Source organism: Acanthochromis polyacanthus, chromosome 15 (genome assembly GCF_021347895.1).
Source record: "Acanthochromis polyacanthus isolate Apoly-LR-REF ecotype Palm Island chromosome 15, KAUST_Apoly_ChrSc, whole genome shotgun sequence".
Lineage (NCBI taxonomy): Eukaryota > Metazoa > Chordata > Actinopteri > Pomacentridae > Acanthochromis > Acanthochromis polyacanthus.
In genome coordinates, this window is record NC_067127.1 from 3,131,516 (window position 1) to 3,157,718 (window position 26,203).

At 37.4% G+C, this 26,203-nt stretch overlaps 1 protein-coding gene across 2 annotated transcripts in view; it reads right to left on the minus strand.

The window, feature by feature from the left end:
* The window catches only part of abch1 (ATP-binding cassette, sub-family H, member 1), a 39,749-nt gene that overhangs the window by 5,680 nt on the left and 7,866 nt on the right, over positions 1-26,203 (minus strand). For both annotated transcript variants that reach the window (XM_051960180.1, XM_051960181.1), the window contains 16 exons: positions 24,881-25,035; positions 22,792-22,899; positions 21,186-21,279; positions 16,862-16,936; positions 16,450-16,630; positions 14,942-15,038; positions 14,690-14,858; positions 12,987-13,087; positions 9,768-9,838; positions 8,550-8,599; positions 8,226-8,282; positions 7,773-7,843; positions 7,014-7,102; positions 5,388-5,491; positions 1,609-1,768; positions 283-387 (listed from right to left, as the gene is read on the minus strand). In XM_051960180.1, coding sequence (XP_051816140.1) covers positions 283-387; positions 1,609-1,768; positions 5,388-5,491; positions 7,014-7,102; positions 7,773-7,843; positions 8,226-8,282; positions 8,550-8,599; positions 9,768-9,838; positions 12,987-13,087; positions 14,690-14,858; positions 14,942-15,038; positions 16,450-16,630; positions 16,862-16,936; positions 21,186-21,279; positions 22,792-22,899; positions 24,881-25,035 — 1,687 coding nt within the window. The remainder of the gene's footprint in view (positions 1-282; positions 388-1,608; positions 1,769-5,387; positions 5,492-7,013; positions 7,103-7,772; positions 7,844-8,225; positions 8,283-8,549; positions 8,600-9,767; positions 9,839-12,986; positions 13,088-14,689; positions 14,859-14,941; positions 15,039-16,449; positions 16,631-16,861; positions 16,937-21,185; positions 21,280-22,791; positions 22,900-24,880; positions 25,036-26,203) is intronic.

Here is a 26,203-nt window from a genome sequence, read left to right on the forward strand (position 1 = left end):
TGACTTCCTGCGTATCGTGTAACACAGAGCGAGCCGTCGTCAGGCGTTATTGTTGGGAGGCGCTGAGGTCAAGATGAGGAGAAAAGACCGGGAAACAGAGCAAAACCACTACACCTTTCATTCCAGGAGGATGAGTTACACAGGATCCACGGCTGATTAATGATTCAGCCCCCGGGCCTCGTGGCATTCGACCATCTGAGGCGACTCTCACACACATGGTGAGGTACGGGAGCTGGAGATGTCATGAAACTGTACATGAGTGCTGTGCAACGTGCAGCTCACCTCTGTACATGATACAGCGGAGGGCTTCAGAGGCGTAGGTCTGAGGAAGAGCCAGGCTGAGGTAGCGGAGAGGATAAGGGATACACTCCACCGGCCAGATGATACCTGAAAGACAGGATGGATGGAGAGGACACGCTGTGACCTGCTGCTGAAACACACTTTGTTCCTGGATTCTGAAAACAAGCAGCCGTTAGTCTGTCCTGCAGAAAGCTGCAACAATAATATAACACAACAGAAAGAAAAAAAACAACCTAACAAGTATAAACTTTAGGTTTAAGACCCTGCAGTGTTATCTGTGATGTGATTTTACCAGAGGAATTTACACATTAGGGACTAAAAGCCAAGGTAGTGTCTACACATACGGACCCGTATCCGTAGGCCACAGGCTTTCCATTTGCCGACAGATATGGACCCGTATGCGAGTCTCGCGAGTCAAGAAGCTGCTAACCACTGCAAACTGTTGAAAGGTAAGCAAAGGTTAAGGTTAAGGTTAGGGTTAGGGTTAGGTTTAGGGTCCGTACCTGTAGTACCGATGCTACGGGTCCGTACCTCTAGCGTCTACCGGGAGTCACATGACCAGATCTCGCGTATCGGATTGGCAAATGGAAAGTGCCGTATCCGTAGGCCACAGGCTACGGGTACGGGTCCGTACCTCTAGCAACAACCAAAAGCCAACGAAAAATCCGGAAAATACTGTTTTGTCTGACATGTAATAAGGCTGAGACCCAACAGCGTTATTATGGAGAATAATTCTATCCATCCATTTATCCATCCATCCATCCATCCATCCATTTATCCATCCATCCATCCATCCATTTATCCATCCATCTATCTATGCTAGTAGTAATGAGCGTCTGTAGTTGAGTGTTCCTGTTTTTCTGCCAATCATAACCAAAGACTCCCATCTGCAGCTCATTCAGTTTCCTGTTAATGTTTAGATGGAGCTTGTGTTGTATTTCCATACGACATCCATGCATACGCTCGGGTTTTTTCTCGTGTTTGTGCCACAAACACTGAAAATGCACAAACACCAGGACCACCCACATGGCAGTGACTGTGAGGACGTGAACTTCTTCTCTTAATTTAGCTCAACTGTTACAGAAAGTCTTCAACCCACGAGTCCTCCTGAAGCCTCGAAACTTCTGATGTTCTAAACAAACGTCCTTCTTCACTGCCTACACACCCAGTTCACAGCATCAAAGAGTCTTTAATCAGCTTTCTGCTTCAATAAAGCTCCAGTAATCGGACTCCTCCTGCGCTTTTTAAGGCAGTCAACACTCACGCACATCTTCTTTTTAAAGTGCAGGTGAATAAACATGCGCTCACCGCTGAGGATGAGGTTGGGGTAGAAGATGCCCAGGGCGGCCTGGTTGGCGTTCTGCTCGTCGTCGATGGCGGACGAGATGACGAGGCCGAACGAGATGCCGGTGACGCCCTGCAGCACGATCAGGATTATGACCAGAACCAAGGAGCCTTCGTTAGGCATCTGCAGGAAAAGATAAAGAACGAGCAGCAGTGAGAAAAGATGGCAATGAGGGGCCAACAGACTTTAAAGGGAGTGAAATTCAACCGTCATTATTTCTGCAGACACAACACAAATATAAATGACCACAAATTCACAACACTGTTTGGATATATTATTTCCAACGAGTGAGAAAGTTGATTTTTAATATAAAATAGCACAATCTGCACTTTTGCAACCTCATTATTCAAACTTACATCAGTCTACGGTTTAATGCATCCACCTTTTCTCATAAAATAATGAAAATCTGCATCCACCTGGGAGTAAATATGGTGTTTTATGAGTATCGACATTACAAGACAGTGGTAGAGTCACAAGAGTGATCAACGGGCTATTTACACGGAAACTAGAAACAGCTCAAATACACAGAAAAATGAAAAAGCTGAAACTCGCCAGCATATTTCAAATTAACGCAGAAAGCAAAGGCTCAGATGGGATTCTTAATGAGGAAGAGGCTGCGAAACAAGAAAGTTATGGATCCAAAATTGTGAAGTGAAGTCGACGTTGGCTGGTTTTAAAGACGACTTCAAAAACGCGAAGAAAATGAATGTGTGCAACTGGAAAAAAACGAGTTTCAGACGGTTCCTCATCTCTACTGGACGCAAAAGGCTAACGGCTACTAGCATAATGCATCTAAATCTCTTAATCAGACACGTCAAACTCATTTTAGTTATAAAATATAAAATATAAATGACCAGAACTCATAGTGGTTCCTTTGTTTTAGTGCAAAAAAGTACGTTCTGAGAATGTTCACATTTAAGGAGTTATGTTTTTACTAAACACCCTGAACAATCTGCAGCTAATGTCTTCTCTGACATTCTTACACTTTGAGGGCCGGATTGGACCCTCTGAAGGACCGCTTTTGACCCACAGGCCACATGTTTGACACCCCTGCTCTCACTGATTATTATGGTCTGTTTTGTTGAGAGTCGGACAGGCAGCAGTTCTGACGTGTTCAAGGTTAATGTTTGACCGAGCTAGCAGGCTTTTTAGCTCCGCTCATTAGCATTTTTACAACATCATCAGAAGTCTGAGTTCACCTGCTGCGGACTGGAGCCGTAATTATGTTAAAAACGCTCCACTGCTGCCACCAAACAGCTTTTATTGACCTCTGATGTCCAGGATTCATTTTTCTCCTATAAAATATGACGCAGTGGAGAGGAAACGTGGTGCAGAGGTCAGATTTAACACGCTCTCTATCGATTATCAGAAGGGAATCAAAGCAGGGAGAGGAGTGCAGGCAGCTGTGTGTGTGTGTGTGTGTGTGTGTGTGTGTTAATTAAGGCGCTGAAGTCCAAAGAGACCACCACTCCATAAATCACTTCCCGCGTTGCCCGTATCCAGGGATCACTGCGGGATCGCCACGACAACAGCCCTTGATTGCTGTGGCAACCGGGCGGTCATGTGGCCTCTCGGTGCACGTCTATTTTTGCGCGTCGTCAGGGGCGACGGATAGTGTCTTAACACACACACACACACACACACACACACACACACACACACACACACACACACACACACACACACACGTTGTGGAGTCCTCACCTTGAATCTTCTGAACAGAGACTTGCAGCGTTCCTTCGCTTTAATGTGATTTGGAACAGGTTTTTTTTTGCTCTGCTGTCTTCTTTTTTATCTTTTTATTTTTTGGGGTCTTTTTGTGTCTCTGCAGGTCTCTTTATCTCCTTTTTCATCATATTTTCAGATCTAATCACACACGATGGGACAGCTTTGCTCCCTTCTGCAGCTCTATTTAAGGCTTCACAGCTTCTTATGTAAATATTAAAGGAAACATTTCCAACTACTTTTCCTCATTATCACAATGCTAGAGTTTTAAACAGCTTGTAATGGGATAGCACTATTACATAGCTGAGTGGTTAAGGCGTGCTGAATCCACAGCTTGGATTCTGACTAACTGGACCATTTTCCACCTTCTTTCTCCACATTGCTTGTCTCTTTTGACCCTCTTTGTCCAAAAAAGTCATGAATTACACCAAGAAATGATCTTTAAACTCCTTAGCGGTGCATGTGGCTGCACTATTAAACACAATATGTGTTTGGAAGATCTTTTCATTAACTCCTTAACACTGGTAGCACTTTCCAAACATTCAGTTTCACACATTTTGAGCTTTTTGGATGCTGGCCTGGCTCATCGTTTTGCATTACTTTGCTACAGGAAACGACAGCTGTAACCTCAGAGCAGCAAAATGTATGCTGAGAATGTCAAGTTTTGCAAAAAAAAATCGATTGTGCCATGAGTCAGTTGGATTTTATTGATGGTTTAGACATTTTAACGGCATTGCTCGCCTCACTGTGTGCAGATTTTCCTGTTTGGGGAACCGTTGCTGCATCCTGGGCTTAAACGACTTTGCTACGTAAGCTTCAGAGATTCACTTCATATATTCTGTCTAATCAAACCTTCTAACCACCAGCAGTTTGATGTAGAGCAGGGGTGTCCAACATGAGGTCTGCGGGCCATAAGTGGTCCTCCAGAGGGTCCAATCCGGCCCTCAAAGTGTAAAAATTCCAGAGAAGACATTAACTGCAGATTGTAAATTAGTAAAACTATAAATTTAAAATGATTTCTAGACCATGACAAGTTGTTTGGATCAGAAAGTAAAATACTAGATTGTTCTTTTGTCATTCTGGGTCTCATTTTTGTAATATTTTGTCTTGTTTGTGTTTTTTGTCTGACTTTAGTCGTTTCATTTTTTTGTCTTTTTGCATTTCCTTTTTGTCTTGTTTGTGTCGTTTGTCCATTTTTTTATCACTTTGTTACTTTTTTGTCAAATTTTCTCTCTTTTTGTTCCGTTTCGTGTCATTTGTCTCCTTTTTTGTATCACATTTTTTTCGCTTTTCTTGTCGTATGTTTCTCGTTTTTGTCGTGTTGTGTTTCCTTGGTGTCTCATTTGTGTTTCTCGTCTTAGTTTTGCCATTTCATGTTTTGCTTTAAGCATAGTTTTGTGTGTAGATTTTGTCATTCTGTTTCACACTTTTGTCATTTTTTGTCTCATCTGTCCATTTTTTGTCCAATTTTTAGTTTTGTTTCGTGCCGCTTGTGTTATTTTTAGTCGTTTTATGTCTCACTTTTATCATTTTGTGTCATTTTTGTAAAATTTTGTCTTGTTTTTGTTGTTTTTTGTCTTTTCAATAGTAAAATACTAGCTTGTTCATTTTTCTTTTGTCATTTTGTCTCATTTATGTACTTTTTTGTCTTGTTTTTTGTCAGACTTTTGTCGTCTTGCGTTTCCTTTTTGTCTCGCTTATTTTTGTCTTAGTTTTGTCATTTTGTGTTTTGCTTTATTCATTGTTTTGTGTCATTTTTGGAGCTATTTATCAGTTACGATGCTGTGATTTACTGGACTGAATGAAGGTTAAACAGTCTGACTCTGTGGTCAGCTTCACAATGAGCAGCAAACGAACCCCATCGATGGAACGCCTCATACAGCTTCTGTTTCTCTCAGTCAGCCGGCGTTTCCCTGCCGTCACTCTCCTTCCTCATTTTTGCAGCGATCGATAAAGCTCCGTTTAGCGTGAGGCGTGTGTGTTTAGTGTTTGTGTGTCGTTTGTCGGTGTGTGTAACCTTGAAGACGAGGAGGATGAAGAGCAGCAGCAGGATGATCTGAACGCTGATGACGAACAGCTGAGAGAAGAGGTGAGCCAGCATCGTCTCCAGAGAGCTCACACCTGGAGGAGACGCACAAATACAAAGACGTTCTGAAAACCTCTGCAAAATCTGGTTTAGATCGTCACTTCACTGCAGAACTGCAGCTGTCGGTCAGTTCTGTCAATTAATCAGAAATGTTTTGTGAACTTTACGTCATTTACCACAGAAATTGACAAATATTTGGTGCTATTTGATGGATTTTAGGATCTTAAATGTGAGATTTTGCCGATTCTTCTTTTTTTATAATCAGAAGAATTTGAAAATCTTTTTGACTCTTTGTAGGACAAAAACAAGGCATTTAACAATATAAAATTAAGACTTTCAATAACAAACAGATGCTTTTTTCCTCTGCTTTACTAATTCTACAGGATTTAATAGATTTCTTTCTTGTTTCACAGCACAGTTTGCTCTCCTGAACTCATAATCACGCCACAGTTTTAAAAATATTGCTTATTTCCATATTATTTCGTTGCATAAATTAATAAATTGCTTAGCTGGGAGAATTTCAATAATTTCTTTTTACTTTTTTGTCACTTGGGACACATTTTTGACAAACTGGACAATTCTTGGGTCAATGTTGACAAACTAAAACAAATTTTAGACGGTTTCGGGTTGTTTTGGACAAACCGTCAAACTGAAATCATCTGCAAAACAAAGCAGCAGATGAACATGCAGGTAATGTGATTTTTAAAAATATCTCAGAGTCTACTATCAATTTAAACACCATGCATATTAAATAGGCAAGTTTCAGATTCCTGTTAAATATTTTAAAGCTAAAAAATGTTAATATATGAAGAATAATAAAGGAAAGAGCTGCTCAGAGTGTCTGCTGCGATCCTGTTGCTCCCTCTACTGGTCACACATCAAACTACATCTAAACGATGCACTGATTGGATTCTCGTTAATATCACAGATTTATCACCAACACAGGGAACACATATCTTATAAAAGTCTAACTAAAGACGATCCAAACAAACAGTTTAATAATTAGAATACACACTATCATAGAGTATTTCAGAAAAGAAGCTAAAACTCCAGCAGCACACAGAGAAAACGCTTCATTCAGGCGTTTTTGGGTCTGAAATTCTTTTGTTTTTGTAACCTGAAAATCTATTTTTATCAAAGGAATGTGTGACATAAGTCATTTTTTGTGGTTTGTGAGTGCAAAAAGCAGCACTGATAACAAAGATCATCTAATTTGGAGGAAATTTAACAAAAAAATGTTGCACAAAGAAAATACAAGTGAGTTTTTGTTGTCATTTTTTAAGCTCTTCCTTTGGCTGCTTCACTAAAATCAGAATTACTTTGATTTAAGCAGCTGTGAGCAGCTTCCAAATGTCCTTTTTTACATTACCATGTGGGGAAAAAAGTGTTTTTAAATATTGGGTATTTAGATTTTTTCCTGCTTTTATACAATCTTTGCAGTCTGAATGTGTTTCTGTACTTAAAATCTGCATTAAATTAATGTTTAAAGTGGTATTAATGGAACCGGGGCACAGCATTAGTTTTTGTGTTGGACAGATGTGAGCTATAATGTCTCACCTGCCACCCAGCATCTGTCCAGAAGTCCTTCTTTCCTCTCCAGGACAAAGGAAAGCGCCGTCAGACCCACGGCCAGGTAGAAGGTGATGCTGAAGAGGAAAACAGCTTTTAACAAAAACCATTTATACATTTAGAATATATTCTGAAACATAAATCAGACGCAGGAAGTCAATCCATTAAGAATCAGGAATATTTTGTGATCTTCACGCCATTCATCACAGAAACTGACAATTATTTGGTGGATTTTAGGTTCTAAAGTGAGAGATTTTTTTGGGATTCTTCTTCTTTTATGTCACAGATGTTTGAAAATGTTTCAGTTTTTGACTCTTTGTAGGACAAAAACAAGGCATTTAACAATATTTTCAATCACAATAAAAAACAGATGTTTTTATTTCCTTTCCTTTACTAATTCTACAGGATTTTAATACATCTTTTTTGTGTTAGCACAATTTGCACTCCTGGACTCTGCATGGATGCAAATCAACTCAATCATTTCGCAGTTTTTAAAATATTGTTTCATATTATTTCTTTGTATAAACTAATCAAGTGCTCAGCTGGGACAATATTCAAAATTTTTGTCAGTTTCTTTGTCACGTCGAACACACAAATTGAGACATTTGTCAGTTTGGACACATTTTGGGTCACTGTGGACGATTTAAAACTAATTTTAAACCATTTTTGTTTTTTTTTTTTGGACAAAGACATCTGACTAAAATGATGTGTGAATCAAAGGAAAACTGACCAGCACACAGTACTGACCTGAGAACAGCTCCAGGCGTCACAAACGTAGTGAAGTCAGTGTTCTGGCTGCCGTAAACTGGCTCCTCAAACTGAAAAGCGGCGGCAAAAAAAGGTTTATATTCACTTAAATATAGAGCGTGCAGCATCAGAAGTAACACTGCTGCTCATTCAGGATTTATGGGAGTTTTATTGCTCTATATTGTTTGTTTATTCCTATTAAAATACAGCTGCCAGGAATGATTACAGTCGATTAACTGATTAGTTGTTTGGGCTACAAAATGCCAGAAAAAGGTTGATCAGCGTTTCCTGAAGCACAAATGTCTTGTTTTGTTTTGGAATGAAGAAGAGTAAAGAAAAAACAGAACATATTCACATTTAAGGAGCTGAAAGCAGAAGAATTTTGACCATTTTTCTTACAAAACGCCTCCAAGCGATTCTAAAATTAGACTGAGAACTCTTCCTGGCTCTCACCTTTATGGGCAGGGCGGTCAGGTACGACATGCTGCTCCACTGATGATCCACAAACGCCTGCAGACAGAAGGAACAGTTCACGCTTTAATGCTGCACGTCAGACGGTACATTTTTAGTTTGATTCTTTATCAGGAGAGAGATGTGATCACAAACCAACGTACTGAGGATTAAAGGTTTGGTTTAACACACATGAAGAGCTTAAATAATCTGAAATACTGGAATTAGAAATGAAGGATTCATAATTAATGCATTTATTGATGCACTTGTGTGAGTTTATATGTAAACATTTGGAAGCAGTCACACGTCTTTGAATCGTATTTTTACCTGAAACGCTTCGTGGAGTTTCTTCTGCAGCATCAAGGCAATCTGTCGATCTAAACAAAAATGCATAAACAGGATAAAATAATAAGTTCAGGTTGTTCTTGTCCCGTCAGATGAAACGTTTGTGATCTGAGCTACTTCTCCTTCAGGTTTTTGTTTATTTCTCATTTGTTTTTTTATATTTTAGGACATGTACTCCCTCTCTGGAAGCGCTGCTAGTTAAAGGTTTCCTGGAGGAACTTTATTACCTCATTTAATATTTAATGGAGGATCATTTAGCGGTCGACCTAACAGACACTTTACACCCGGATTTACACTTAGTTTGATTTATTTCACCATAAAAACATACAGTGTAATTGGGTACATTCCAATATTTCGACATACATAAAGACTTTATAAATTTAATGCCAAAAAATACAACCTAAAATAATTCCTCAGCACATTTTGAATTGTTAATGAGAGTTCTGAAAACATATTAATTAAAATATATTCATTATCATCATCATCACCATTTTTAACTGCAATTTTTAATTATTTTAAAATTATTGAAATATTTTTAGCATTTTAAAATAATAATAGTAATAACAATTATTGTCATTTTTTTTAATTATTACTGTTTTTAATATTATTTTCAATTTATATATTTGAAAAGCATCATCAAAAAAATGTAAAACATGTTCAGGATTATTTTAGGTTGTAGTTTTTTGGTGTTAAATTACAAAACTCTTTTGAACAATATTAATGTTGTTGTCCACGAAATGCACGTTTTACAGACTGGTTTAGTAAATTTAGGCAAATAGAAAAATTGTCTGACATTCAACATTATTGTCAAATCCTAACATTTAATTTTAAATTAAAAAATGAATAAAGAAAATTAAATAGCATCTTAATTTTGTTTAGGAACATCTACAATATTAGTAATAATTTCTCTTTTGTTTGTGATTAAGAAAAAATAATGAATGATAAGCTTAAATTCAAAATGGGATCCTAAGCCTCCTCTATCAGCACACCGTATATTCTATATTCTATATTTAATTTCTTACTATTATTTTCAAACGAAGACTCAGAGGAAATCCCAAACAATATGACATCTGGCAGAAACCACACAAAACTCCGGCTTTTTTAGCATTACTTCTGTTTAAAAGTTCTATTTCTGCAGTTTGTGATGCATTTTAACAGCATTTATTCACAATAACGGCTATAAAACGGTTTGGATCTTACTGGTGAAGTCCAGCCAGACGTGAACCGATCCTCCGTCCACCACGTCTCTGGAAACCTGCCGATAGAGCAACCTGCAAAGTCACAAGAAAATGCATGTTTTGACTGAAAATACGATATTTTAAGGCAGCAGATATTCATGATTTGATTCTACAATGTGAACTAAACAGTACAGTTTTTTTTGAAAGACCTACACCCTAAAATTAATTAGAAATTCTCCTTCTTTGAATCATTTCATGAGTAAATGACCTTGAAAACTCGACATTATTACTACTAATAATAATAATTATAATAATAACAATAATAATTTATTTTAACTTATTTATCATTTTTTGCATTTTTTAATTATTATTAATATTTTTCAATAAATGCAAAATTATTATTACTATTTTATAATTTTTTAATCATTATTATTATTCTTAATAATAATAATAATAATAATAGTGATAATGGTTATTATTTGTATTAGTTTGTTTTAATTTATTTATCATCATTTTTAGCATTTTTAAATATTAATATTTTTCAATAACTGCAAAATTATGATTACTATTTTATAATTTTTAATCATTATTATTATTCTTAATAATAATAATAATAGTGATAATGGTTATTATTTGTATTAGTTTGCTTTAATTTATTTATCATCATTTTTAGCATTTTTAAATATTAATATTTTTCAATAACTGCAAAATTATTATTACTGTTTTATAATTTTTGAATCATCATCATCATTATTATTATTATTAATAAAGATGATAATTGAGTATTATTTGTATTAATTTGTTTTAATTTATTAATTATTATTTTTAGCATTTTAAAATTATTATTATCAATATTTGTGAATATTTTTAAAATTATGAACAGCATTATTTTAGAATTTGAATTTGAATACCAATTTGTATTCCTGCAGCAGTCATTACTGGTTGTCTTGGTGTTATGTTTATTGGAAATGTATTTAATTTCTCAGTTTCATCATCATGCTTTACTGGGTATTATTATTTTTATTATTATTATCATCAGTAGTATTATTCTATAACTGATAGTAATTCTGTCTCTGTGTGCCTCAATGCCAACATATTTTACTGTGTTTGGTTCTTATTTATCATCTGTCATCTTTAAAACACCTTTGAGCTGCACTAGCCTGTCTGACAGCTTCAGAATTAATAAAATATATCTGCACAGGTTTGTCTGCAGCTTTTACCTTTTCAGGATCTCAGTATCTAAATTTCACTAAAGTCTGTCTTTTATTCACTTTTCTCAGCAGCTGTACGTCTGATTTCCTTCAGATCCGGCAGGCGTTTGTCGAGGACAGTGCTAAATGTGAAACCCTTTAGATGATCCATGGGGTTGTTTTTGGGTCCTCTTCTGGCTACAATCAATTTTCTGGGGATGCGAGTTCAATAAAGTTCTATTTTTCAACTTCTTACACCTACTTTTATTCTAATATTTAGTTTTTTTTACAGATATATTATCAAATGTAGCGTGTCACATGCTGGATTCACTCATCCTGTCTTTCCCACACAATAATTAAAAGACAATAAAAGGAGTCAGAACGTAACTCTGGTTATTCTGACATGTGGGTGAAGACGCCTTTTGTTTGGCTAACGTCAGGCCCGTCACATGAGGGCCACATGACTCTGAGAGAGCCAGCGTCTGATTGGTGGAGACGCCACCTGCTCAGGTGTGTTTGGGACAGGAAGGACCAGACGGTCTACCCTCCAATCCCAAACAAACGCCGTGATTCACGCCTGAAACAACACGTCGTGCCCTTTAGCCTCCAGGACTGACTCACTCTCACATGACGGCAGCTCTGAGGGGTGAGACGGAGGAACGGCAACAGCAAATAACAAAAAAAAAAAAAAAAAGGAGATACACACTCATTTCAGGAGATTCAAAATGCCCTCATTATTTTCCTTCGGTGCAGCAGCAAAACAAACAAGCAAAATCCTTTAATCATGAGCATCATTTTCAACTATCACTGCTGAAAATAATGGTACTTTTTACCCTGCTAACGCGTTTATTTGCTGGAAGATGGTTTCAAAAACACAGATTCAGACTCTTGAGGTTTCAGACGTAACAAACATGAAGGAAATGACCTCGTAAACCTGCAGGATGTGACTTTCTGCATCATTATTCCATGTTATGACTGAATTATTCCAGTATTAAACCTTCCCATTGTGTCGCATACAGTGTTTGAGTTCAGTTTCAGGTGAGCTGGTGTGCTCGAGCTGCAGAGTGTCATGCATATTAGAGGAAGTTACATCTGGACTATTTAACCCTCGTGTTGGCCTCTGTCATTTCATGTGGAAAAGAGTCTTTATTCATGATGCTATAAGCTGCAGACTAAATATACTGTGGTTTAGCATTAGCAGTAAGGCTGGGGAAGTGTGAGGGGCTTTCACTGTTTGCAGGTGTTTTCTGCTGTTTGGTTTCACCTCCAGCATGTGACGTGTTTCTCTGTGAGATGAGGCTGTCTGTGGAACGCTGCCTGAGCGGCGTGTCGGCATGTTTTCACAGAGCCGGACAGCTTTGCTGTGGTTTCTGTATGACGACTGTGGCGGACGTGTAATTAAAGCAGCGCTGCAGGTGGAAAACATCAGTCTGAGCGGTGAGCAGTTTAAATAGAAACGATCAGAGTGGAGCCAAGAGGAAGGAAAGCAAGAAGGGAAACAAATGACAGTGTGTTTGTTTTTAAAGGGAAGAGTCACAAGATAAAAGGTCGAATCAAGTCACAAACAGACTAAAGCACCAAATATACGTCCAAAACGTGAGCATTTACTGTGCTGATATTTACTTTCATCTGTGCTCATGTGTCTTTTTCATCTCAGGCTGTCTGATAGTGTAGACTGGTCCAGAACAGGGGTCCTCCACTTATGTTAGCGTTCCGTTCTTACAGCCCGACGGCCCATCAGAAGAGTCTGACTTACGCTTGGGAGCCATAATAAAGGGCAAAAAGTGAGTGAATGTAGCACAATGCAAGGTGGCATACAACCGGAGAACGGAAAAAAAGCAGTCTGATAGCGCCGCGTGACGACGTATTCATCCGCTCTGCTCATCAACTAGTTCCACGTAACCAACGAACCGCCGCAGGTCGATGACGTCGTAAACCGAGGACCTGCTGTACCCGTATTTGTTCACGTTGAACTCTTTCGGATCATTTCTCATACAGCATCATGAGGCAAACACTGAACTAAAGGTAGAGCTGGTCACATCATTGCTCACCGTTTGGTCAGGTAGCTGGTGAAGTTCTTGCCAAAGCCGATGACACCCCAATATTCTCCATTGTAGATCCCTTCAAAAGCCTCTTTGTGGGACAAGGGAACCTATAGATAAAAAAGCAGGAGCAATTTAAACATTATATTTTAACTTTCAGTTATTAGAGGACGCTGACTGTTCGTATTCTGCTCTAGAAACATCAGAGCTGCTGGAGGTTTATGGTTCAATAGTAGATCACATTTAACCATCAATTCGCCACTCATCAGTCTTGAATCTATTCTGCTGCATGATATAGAGCCCAAACAAACTGGCAGAGTCAGAAATAAAGCTATCTTAGCAACAAGGAGTCCTGCAGCAGATTTCAGCCTTGATTTCAACATCCTGAGGTTCACTGAGTGTGAGTTTATTCTACAAATGAAAACTATTAATGACAGTTTGTTTTAAAGCCTCTTTACTTTTAAGGTGTTCTCTCAGTGCAGCGTGTTGAAAGTTTACAGTTCTGGGTCACGCAGATAAAACAGCCAACCTTCTGCTTTCACAGATTTCCTCGATAAAGGAACTCGTAGTGTTTGTTCTGCTGTGAGCGGAAGTGAAACTCATTCGCTCGGCGTGTGTTTAAATTTAACGCCTGAGAGAAAAAGCTGCCTCGTCTCGTCTCAACCGAAGCACTTCACACCAGAATTACGCATCCTGTGTAGTCAAACGATAAAGTATCGGCGATGCAAGAATGAATCTGCCGCAGAATAATCTAATCTATCCGGTTCCTTTTGGGCTGAAACACATGCAACAATCAGTCCCTACAGGAATTCACCATGATGTGATCGCATCAATTAACACAAATTCAACCAATCTCTCTGAATTCTGTGTGACCTTGTAATTCTGTCCAATCACTGCAACTTTCTCACAGTTTTTTCCTGCCTCCCGTGACTTCCACCAATCATTGCAGTCCAAATGTAACGCAGGTACGTCACCAAATTCACCTCCTTGTTTATGGTCTGAAGATGCAGACATGTCCCATTCTAATGTCTCTCTTTTACCAAAACAATTACTGCTAAAGACGTGAAAAACAATTCCCTGATGTTCCTCACCAAAGCAGAGCTGAACTGTTTTACACCTGTGGAATATTGTGGTGGTACACAAACGAAAATCATCGACTGACAAACACTTTTCTGCCAAAACATATCAGGAGAACAGCTGAAAGAGCGGACCACAGACCAGACAGATCGCATGATGGAAGCTGTTGATCCAAATCTGTTGCTGAAAGAATGAAGGGAAGTTAGATTCATTAACTGACGTGACAACATGTGTGTGCCACGATGTGAAATTAACTGACAGATGTGTCCAAATATGATTCATTCAATAGTAAATGATCATTTAGTGCCTTAAACACTTCATGTTAAACCAGGATCTGGCTGCTGCTAGTTTCCCATCATGGTGTGCCAGCTTGTTAAAGAATTAGTTTAGGAAGAAATATTGTCAATTAAAATGTTGAAACATGCTCTAAAAAGTTGAAAAAATGCAACTTTTTAGCAACTGTCACCATCTCCTGCTAATTTCCCACAAATACGCTCAAAACGTCGCAACTTATGCCGCAAATTCAGCCATTCTAAGCCACAAAACTCTCAAAAAAAGCACCTGAAATCCTGGAGGGACTGATTAATACAAGAAGAGAATGCCATAAACGTGCATTACCAGGACTGAACAGGTACCTGGTGAACGCTGGAGTTGTCCAGGAAGGAGAGCAGTGATTGGCTGAACGAGGAGGGGGCGGTCTCGTTGTTCACCACGGCGACATGGATCCCGTTCGGATCTCCTCCGACACACAAACAGATCAGAGAGATCTGGATGACCGGCAGCAGGAACTGGAAACACAACGAGCTGAGAACACACAGGAGGCAGTCAGAAACGTGCAGCTTGAAGATGCAGAAAAATCATCAATTCTACTGCTGAGTACCACTCACAACGGCATCCTCTTCATCCGCACCAGAGTTTTAATCATCAGGGCAGCGATGTTTCTCCACTTCGGCAGCAGATGTCTGGCTCGAACCTTCCAGTCGGCTGAACACACAAACGCAAAGCGAACCCAAATTATTCCACATTTACACATTTCCCCAATCATTGAGCTGGGAGAAACCTGGAGAATCCCGTTTCCAAATAAAGAAAAGCTTAAGAAAAACAACCTGCTGCATCCAACAGAAACAAACTAAAGAGGAGGCGAAAGTCGGACTGGAAAGTTTTCCAAATTGTTGGATGCATTTCCGAGTCCCTAGTCGGATATAAACACGTTTAACAAAGACGAATGTCCAGAACAGCCAAAAACACCGACTGTGATGAGCTGCTGTCGTCGTTTTTGAGAAGACAGGTACAGTCGAGTAAAGTAGTATTTTTAAATCATTCATAAACCGCCGTTCAAAAGTTTGGGGTCACTTAGAAATGTCCTTACTTTTTTAATGAAGATGACACTGAATGAATGATAAATCCAGTGTAGACATAGTTAATGTGATAAATGACTATTCTAGCTGATTTCTAATGGAATATCTCCACAGGGGTACAGAGGAACATTTCCAGCAACCATCACTCCTGTGTTCTAATGCTACATTGTGTTAGCTAATGGTGCTGAAAGGCTCATTGATGGTTAGAAAACCCTTGTGCAGTTATGTTAGCACATGGATAAAAGTGGGAGTTTTTATGGAAAACATGGAATTATCTGGATGACCCCAAACTTTCGAATGGTAGTGTATATTTTTAGTGTATTTTTATGATATTTTGCAATATTTTTACTGCACTTTTAATATATTTTTACTGTATTTTTACTATATTTTACTGTATTTTAAACAATTTTTACTATATTTTACTGTATTTTAAACTATTTTTACTATATTTTACTGTATTTTTAATATTTTTTAACAGTATTTTTACTTTGTTTTACAAGATTTGTATTTCTGTATTTCTACAGCAATTTAAGAGATTTTTATGAGATTCTTTTACTTTATTTTATTCTATATTTACTGTATTCTTTCAAGATTTTTTTTACTGCATTTTTACAATTTTTTACTGTATTTTTACTATATTTTATTGTATTACAAGATTCTTTACTGTATTTTTTTACTATATTTTATGAGATTTGTACTGTATTTTTACTTTATTTTTACTATATTCTTTTTATTCTTATTGGGAAGTACTTTGGGGTAATACGGCTGTTTTTAAATATGCAAACTAAAGAAGAAATGTGATGATGCATAAAATAATATAAATATTTAAAAAAAATGGTCTTGGTCACTTTTGGTACCAACATTTATTTCTAAGAAACCTTAATAAAGGTAGAAGAATCTGAACCGGTTATCTCATTACAAACTGCATCTTGAACGTCTTTGACTGACTAATACAACATAATAATGGTTTTAGATGACAGTATTTGATGTTTCAGAGCTAAATTTAATGCACAGCTGACTGTAATACGGGTTAATACCTGTATATTTGGGAATTTCATCTTTAGCTGCCAGTCCGACTGCTAGGATCGGTTGGCTCTCATCTCGGCCGGACTCGAATGATTGGCTGTTTTCTAACTGTTCACCCTGAGGACTGGATCCTCGTTTGGAGCTGATCTGGTCCGACGTCTGGCACAGCTGCAGGAAGGCTCGTTCCAGGGTCTGAAACAGGAGAAAAGGGGGTTAAAATATATAATTCTATCAATAAACTGTATTTTTTAACTTCAGTTTGGGTTGTGATCAGTCACAAAAATGTACAGTTGCAGTCTGAAAAAACTGAGGATGACGAGTTCTTTGTTTCACTAGCATCGCATTGATTGCAAAATGAAACAAACATCTGTCAAGTGCAGTTTGTGTCACTTTAGCTGGTCCTCCGGGTGCCAACACACTCACTGTAGCGCTGTGCTGCTTCATGACGGCCTCTGGAGGACCTTCAGCCAGCAAACAACCATTTCTCATGAGACCGACCTAGAGAACAGAGAAGCCATTCGTTAGACGTTTTTGTCTCTTCAAAGCAAAGATTTCTGGCATTATTTTATGCAGAGGACAGCCTCCGTCCTTCTCCTCAGGTCAAGAGATGTAAACTCTAATGAAGTCACCTGCATATAAATCAACTTGTTCCCTCAAAAACAACAAAAATCACACAAAAGGAAACGCTAGCTCTCGAGTTTGAGACACAAAAAAAGCAGATTTATGTTTCATCAAGGTAATATTTACTGTACATTTAATTTTCTTCTTAAAATATATAATGAAAACAAAAAAAATCTTCCAAACTATGCAGCATTTCTTGCACTAAATCTTTCAGCCCTCATAGAAAAATCTAATCTAATCATGTCGCCTACATATGAATCAATTTCTTTCATCAAGAACAACAAAAACACAGTCGAAAGGCAACCCCAGCTCTCACGTCTGAGACATTAAAAAGCAAACTTACTGTTTTTTTCCCCTAAACACATAATGAAACCAAAAGAATGCCATAAATCTTCCAAACTCTGCAGTTTTTCTTGCACTACATCTTTAAGCCCTCATAAAAAACAAATCATAAAATAAAATCAAGTCTTCTGCACATAAATCTTCCTTCAAAATTAATTAAAAGAAAACACACACGCCGACCACAGCTCTCAGCTTTATGACCAAAAATGAGTCATACAGCCGACATTTACCGTAGAACATGTACAGTTTTCCCAAAACACAGATAAAAAAAAAAAAACGACAAAGCATTTCTGACACTACATTTTTAAGTCCTCACAAAAAAAAACATCAGGAAAAAAAAAATCCAATGAAGTCTTGTCACCTGCATGCTGATCAACTTCTTCTGTCAAAAACAGTTTTTTTTTTTTTTTTAAATGCACACAAAGTGATTCTAGCTCTCAGGTTTGGGACACAAAAAGCCGACTTACTGCTCATCTATCCAACATTTGCTGTACAATTTTCACATTTATTCAGATATTGCAACCAAAACATTTCTATAAATAAACATTTCTGCACATGATCTATGGAGTCACAGGTTTGCCACATCAAAATATAAATAAATGTGGAAATATAAAGAGAAACAAATAAATAAATAAATGTGGAAATATAAAGAGAAATAAATAAAGAAATAAAAGGAAAAAACAGAAAAGGTAAAAGCAAAGACAAAATTTTCCTTTTTATTTATTTATTTATTTCTCTTTATATTTCCACATTTATTTATTTATTTATTTCTCTTTATATTTCCACATTTATTTATTTATTTCTCTTTATATTTCCACATTTATTTATTTATTTCTCTTTATATTTCCACATATATTTATTTATTTATTTATTTATATATTTCCACATTTATTTATTTCTCTTTATATTTCCACATTTATTTATTTATTTATTTTTATATTTCCAAATTTATTTATTAATTTCTCTTTAGATTTCCACATTTATTCATTTATTTATTTCTCTTTATATTTCCACATTTATTTATTTATTTATTTCTCTTTATATTTCCACATTTATTTATTTATTTCTCTTTATATTTCCACATATATTTATTTATTTATTTATTTATATATTTCCACATTTATTTATTTCTCTTTATATTTCCACATTTATTTATTTATTTATTTTTATATTTCCAAATTTATTTATTAATTTCTCTTTAGATTTCCACATTTATTCATTTATTTATTTCTCTTTATATTTCCACATTTATTTATTTATTTATTTCTCTTTATATTTCCACATTTATTCATTTATTTATTTCTCTTTATATTTCCACATTTATTTATTTATTTATTTTTATATTTCTACATTTATTTATTTATTTCTCTTTATATTTCCATTTATTCATTTATTTATTTCTCTTTTTATTTCCACATTCATTTATTTATTTCTCTTTATATTTCCACATTTATTTATTTATTTCTCTTTATATTTCCACATTTATTCATTTATTTATTTCTCTTTATATTTCCACATTTATTCATTTATTTATTTCTCTTTATATTTCCACATTTATTTATTTATTTATTTATATATTTATATTTTGATGTGGCACTCCTGTGACTCCATAATTATCTACAAGTCCTCGGAATTTAAAAACGTGTCAAACATCTTAAGAAAAGAATTCTAAGCTCAAGTTTAGTGAAGTTTTCCAGCGAGACAACAAATCTTCTCTGAAGATCTACTAAAAGCTCTGAAGCGCTTTTAGTAGAAGATTTTTTAAAGATAACCAGAAAACAGGTTTTGGAGTTCAGAGGGTTCAAATTCAGGTCTAAAAAAATCACTGTTAAACACAAGATAAATAAACTAAATGTAATCCAGTTGTAAAGCTGAAAAAGATTATTTTATGAAGTGATAATTCCAGCAGCACATTACAGGTAAATTACGAATATTTTTGGACGAGTTCTACGCCTGCAAACCTGCAGAAAAGTCAATGTTTTCCAGCTAAATGACCTGCAGAAAAGTCAATGTTTTTCAGCTAAATGACAGACTAACAGACAGTGTCTTTCTATTACCAAATATCTTTAACACTAATTTAAGAATATGCCTCTATAAGGGAATTTCTGTAATGGTTTAAACTGATTTCTGATTGAGGAACAACTAAAAAGATGGAGGATTGTTATGAATAAAACTTAATATACATTCCTTTGCAAAAGAACAGAACAAACGAAGTTTATTTTCTGTTGATGCCGTTTTCAATCTTTACTTTTTAATGAGTTCATGTCAACTGAAGGGTTCTTATTTATCCCAGAATATGTTAAAAACGGTTGCATTTCTTACTGGAAATCCTGAAATCATCTCTTCTTGGAGCAAACGCATATCTATTCTGAGCAATATTTGATATTTTATCAAGAAATGAGCATGTATTGTAAGAACACCGATGTTTTTTCACACTTTTTGTTCACTTCAGTTTCTTATGTCAAGACACCAGCTACAAAAAACAGCAGACAGGTTTTTAAATTGGGCCTCCTTCTAGACCTCAGTAGGTCAAACATGGAATCAACAAAGGCTGCGGTTGCTTTGTGATCAGAGTCTAGCCGTCGTACCAGCTGGCGTCAGACTGAAGGAACTACATGTCCACCCAGAAGCTCATTCCTCAGCCCTGCATTGTCGCTGCTTCACACGACATACTTCTGTCAAACGTGATTCATTCCCCCACAAACCTTCAGCTAACCCCGAGCTCAGACGTCACCCACGTTCTGACATGTTCTCACCGTTCTCTCAACATTTGTTTGCCTTCAGGGTGGAGCTCAGACGATGCAAATTTCAGATTTCCGTCTCGAGCTGCAAAGGTCGAACTTTCAGAGCGGCCGTTTATCTCAACGTGATCGAGATGATGAAACGGCGCAATCGGAGCCGACAAACGGCCGTCACCATCGGACGATTTAATCTTTATCTTATCTGTGACGTTTAAACAAACACAAACTAGACTTGTAAGGACACGGCTGGCATTCGTATTGCTAAATCTAACACTGCTGATTCAGTCACTTTTTTAAATGACTTCTTTTATAGACTTGCTTTTATGTGCGGTTTACTTTTAGCTTTAACTGGTTTTATTCTGTACTGTATCCTGTTTATTTTAGATGTTCTTTCTGGTTTTATTTGACTTTTAGCTGCTGGTTTCTTGGTGTGATGTCGTCGCTCTAATTCTTCTTTTAATTTTATCCCTCAATCTTGTTCTTCAATTTGTGTTGCGTGCTAATCTAGCTAATTCTTCATTTATTATCATTTTTACTATTTATTTTAATTGACTGCTCTGACCTGCCTCCTATAGCTTGTTTGATTGTCTGTGTTGCATGTTTTAACTTCGTGAATGCTGTTCTTAAGGCTGCTATACAAATAAAGTTACTATTATTAAATTTTAGAAAAGGCAGTCAGTATTTTCCTCCTTCTGCTGCAGCTTTTAGCAGCTCTTTTTTTAATTGGGGACTATTTTCAGCATCAGATTAAAACACGTTTGGCGCCCCAGTGCAGCAACATGCCACCCAAAATGCAAAATAAAGACACAAGAGAGCTTCTATGCAAACTCCATCCCTCTTCCACTCACTCATTCTGAGCTTTTGTCCGTCCTGTCAGAGCTGATAAAGAATAAAGTTCATCCAACATGCTAACAGCTCAATAGACTCACTGTTTATCTAGTCTAGTGTGAATGTGCTGCTTTGTTCTGTACGATTGAAAGTTGTGCTTGATTGCTGTGTTTCCGTACATGCACGTGTGTGTGTGCACGTTTGCATCATCTCACCACATTGGCTTGCCTGGCCTCCTCTATGTAGTGCGTGGTGATGATAACGGACACTTTCCCCGTCTTCACAATCTCCACCAGATGCTGCCAGATCCTAGAAAGAAGCCAAATGAATTACATAACAGCTGACCCGCTCACAAAAAAAAAAAAAAAAGAAATCACAGCTTACGGCCTCGCCAATAACAGTTTCTCTGCCAGCCGTCTGATCTGGAGAGGCTTTGTGATTACACAATGATACCGGAGCAACACGCTGCAGGGACACGCTGCTCGCCTTAAATAAGGTTTCTGAACTGCTTTTCTACAACATATGTGGCAAAGAAAAGTTTGAGCTGCCTGTTAGTGCAAATTATTTCCCAGTTGTGAAGTCCTCAACATGGAGAATACTCGATGCATTCAGAAAACGCTAACTCTTGTAGAAATGTAATGTGGTCGCGCTGTTACTCCGTTGCTGTGAGTCTTTATTAAAGAGCCCATATTATCCATTCATTGTTTTATATTCTTGCTTTTTGGGTCTGACAGAATATATTCACCTGCTTTAAAGTTCAAAATACCCTTACTTTTCTAACATTGTACATTATTGCAGCATTACTGACTGAAAAGCTTTTGTTTCTTTAAGGCCCGCCTCCTGAAAAACCCAGGCTACTCTGATTGGTTCAATTAAAAAGCAGGCTGACGTTTAGTAGCCCAAAATCTATGAGTGCAGGGATGTAGTTCTAGTAGAAGTGGATCTAGTGAAGAAATAATTTCAAATTCTGAGGAAAGTGCTCATTCTTTGAAATCAAAACTATCTGCTAGACGGACTTTATGCAAATCCGTGACATGATGATGTAACTAAGTACAGGAAGTAAAGCCTGAACTTCAAACGAGTCATTTTAGACTCTTCAGCAGCCGAGTTTTCTCTTGTTTTACATGAACATGGACAAAAAAAGCAGCTATACAACAAACACAGGGGTGCTGTCCGCCCTACATAAGGTTTCTGGGCTGTTTTTTTACAACACATGCACCGATGTTTGAGCTGCTTATTAGTGAAAATTACTGCAGTCGTGAAGTTCTCAACATGGAGAAAATTCAATGCATTCAGAAGACGCTGATTTGTTTCCTCCAAACGCTTTTAGTTGAATTATCAATTTTAAGAAACCAAACTTTAGAATCCAATAGGAAGTTCTCTGTTTATTTTAAAATGTATTTAACTTTTGGGGTGCCTGTATAGCTCAATGGGTTAAGCAGGTGAACCATGTATAGGGGCTGGTCTTTGACGCAGCGGCCTGGGTTCGATTCCTGCTCGCAGCTCTTTGCTGCATGTCTTCCTCAACTCTTCTCCCCATTTCCTGTCTATCTCTAGCTCTCCTGTCAAACAAAGCCTAGAAAAGGCAAAAAAAATGTATGTAACATTTGTATTTCTGATGGTGTTTAGATAAAGGTTGATGGTTTTATTTGTTAAAATAAAACCAAAGTGTCTGGAAGGATTGATGTTAAACTTCTAAAATCCTCTTTCAGTGAGATAATCAGCACTGAGATGTGATTTAGTTTCTGATTTGACCCTAAAGCGCCTAAAGAAACTCGGTGCTTGGTGTCAGAAGGTAAAAATAACGTCTAGATGACATACTTTGCCCTGAGAACAGGGTCGACTCCGACCGTGGGCTCGTCCAGGATGAGCAGCTCTGGATTCTGCAGCAGAGCGGCTCCCAGGGACACCCTCCTCCGCTGACCTCCGCTGGAAAACGCAAAACAATGGAGGAAATTAAAAACCGCCAAAGGGTGAATCTTATTGTGTGGTAGCCGGTAATCCTCCTCGCCTGAACGCATGCCGCCCACTCCAGAGGGAGGAGGAAGCAAAACCTGCAAGACAAACCTGCCCGATGAGGCAAACTCACACCTGAGGCGGCATTTTAACCCACTGACATGAAAAAAATCCACAGCAGATTTAGCCTAGATTGTAATAAAGAGAGAGAAAAAAGCAGGATGTGAAGCAGAAGCAGATTAGCAGCACACGTGCCACATGGTGTGTTTATTCATACCAGGAATATCTTGCAGATTAAGCGTAGTGGATTGTTTCAGCGGCACGTCAGGCTGAACAACCAGAGGAGGCGATGGAACTAAAGGCTTCAGATCAGTAACATGACAGTTCTGGTGCAGCACAATGGACATAAATACTACATGAGGTGCTAATGAACGCCGGTTTGAAGGGCCTCCCAGGCAACAGAAAGGAGATGCAATAGGAGATGGTGATTCCTCCTCCTCCGATAACTACGGAATATGAAAGGGCCAGAAAGCAATCAGTCACTTTTACTGATCTGTCAGCACCTCAGAGATTTGAAAAAGCATCTCTGGAAGGAGAATATGAAGGAGAAAGTGGCGTTATTAAGGCAAAATTCCCTGATTCAACTGAAATATTAGGTAAACTGTTTAATTTTCTATCTTTACTTTGTTGTTTTCTTCCATAACTTTCTGGTTTCATCTTGTTCTATGTAATATGTGAGTGGCTTTTCAAGCTGCCAGAATCTGGGCAGACTGGAAGTCGGTTGTGGACTGATCAGCCAGGCTCTGCAGACACGATCACGAGTTTACTGGGACAAAAAAACCCACAAACACAAACCTTGAGCTGCCAACCAGGTGACAGGTTGAAGCTCTGACTTTTGATTGGGAGAGTGATGCAAACGGGCGAGGCTGGACTTACGGCGACAGAAACTCTTGCTTGTTTACATAAAATTCTTTGTTGCACACGTTAATATCTCGTGTGCATAATATTAAAAAGCCTTCAGGTGTTTACAAAAGAGGAAGCTTTCTGCAGTCTGTAAACTGCAGAGCATGTAACGACATATCCTCCTGAGAACAGAGGGAAAAAAGCATCTTTCAAGCTAACTTTTTTGTGATTTCATGCCTTTTTGGAGCTAAAATAACAACTCACAACTTAGAATTTTATAAAATATTTTTATTTTAGAGACAACAGAACAATTGTCAGTACAGAGGACATAATGAAGGACGATGTTCTCTTAGAATAAAGTTTAAAAGGCATCTGTGGATATTTACCTCAATAGCAACTCAAAAAAATACAACCCAGTCTTTCCAGTTTGGCCACTTTCTACTTGATTTTGAAGGTAAAAATAGTTTAACTCTTTAACTGTGGTTTCTTATTTGCATAATTAAAGGTTTACGTCAGCTTGTCCTCCTAAATGGAAATTTTAAGTGCATGTGAAACACAAATGCAAACACTAACTGATCACTGGAAAATTTCCACAAAGGCGCTGCTACAATAAAACCATCTGTGTTTGACTTTGTCTCCTTATCAGAAAGTCATGTAATTTTATGGGCACCGGATTTACAAGCTAGATATAATGTTTGTCTGTTTTCTGAGCATAAATTCAGATAAAACATGGGTCAAAGTCTGCTGACATTTAAGGACAGCTGTAAACTCGCCGTTATCTCGCCTGAAAAACCAGCTGTATCCAAGGACATGATGCATTTGGCATTCACCCACCATACGCTCAATTTAACATCTATGAATCACAAAAACGCTGCAAAGAACTGCTCAAAAAATGCTAAATTACAGTAACTTGCAGCCACCAGTGCACTCAGTCCTTATTACAGTCTTAAATCTTCATTAAACGAATGTTTCTGTGGAGGATCAGCTCTGAATCATGGCATTTTAAACTTATTCTGACTAAAAGATCATAATAAATCTTTTTTTTTTTTACCTGAGATTTCGGACCAGGCTGTGCTTCTGAGGTAGATCCAGGAATTCGATGAGGAAGTTCATACGAGCCTGGGTTTCCTTAGACGTCAGGCCGTGAATCCGACCGAAGAAAGTCAGAGTGTCGCTGATGGTGAACTCGTTGTACAGCGCCAGATCCTGTCAGATATAGAGGTGTTTCAAAAAGTTGTCAGTGAAAGGTTTATTCTTTAGAGATGTTTCAGAACCTCAATATTGATGGTCTCATCTACTGTAACCATTCCACACATGACCCTTTAATAGAAGCTGGAGTAAGCTTACTCAGTAAGATACTTGTTGATGCTTGAAAGAAGGATCAGATGACTTCAAACTTCTGATCTTTAGGAAAACCCAACATCACTATCTTAAGTGCTTGCACACCTCATTGGTTTGATGGATGTGCTACATTGAGGTATATCAACATATGTTCCTTTATTTGCCAAAGAAAAGAGGCAAACTTGCATTAAACTCAACAAAGCATGTACAAACAAATAAAAACACGTCTTTAAAACCATCTCAAGCACCAATTTGCCATCCAGGACACTGTTCTAAAGTAGTTAGCCTCCTACTTAGCAGACAAGTTCTTTTGATTTTTCTCTAATCACTTACCCAATCACTTGTGGAGTTCCTCAGGGCTCCATCTTGGGCCCCATTTTAATTTCTATGTTTATTCTATCTTTAGACTTCATCTTCATGTTTTTTTTTCACTGTTATGCTAATGCCAATCAAATATACCTGACTGAACCTCCTCTAGAATGACACATAAACAGTGACAGTGTTCGGTTTTCCCAACAAAAACAAACAAACAAAATCAGACGCTTAAAGACACGACAGGAATCTTTGGTGTCATCTTTGACTGAAATTTGACTCGGATTAACCCCGTGGTGCTACTTTCACCTCAGGAAGTCTGCCAGATTGAAATCCATCCTCTGTCTAAATGGAATGAAGATTGTAACCACTGCATTCATCTCCTCATTGCCGGACTACTGTACCTCTCTGCCTTTAGGTATTGTTCTGTATCAGTTTTTCTGTCCCGTCTGCAGCTGCTGCAAGAATCCTGTCACCAAAACATCACATCTGTACTAACATCCCTGCAGCTACTACCTGTTAAATAAAGAATGGATTCTGAGGTTCTTTTATTTGTTTAAAAAGTCATGCATGTAGATTTCGGAACTTTTATGCAGGAATCTTCAATCTCAAGATGTTTTCAGTGGGCTGTAGCTGCCCTTAGCGGTCTTAATATTGTAATATTTTGTATTTAAGTAATTTTAGAAACTGATCTTGCTTTATAATTTACAAATGTCATTCC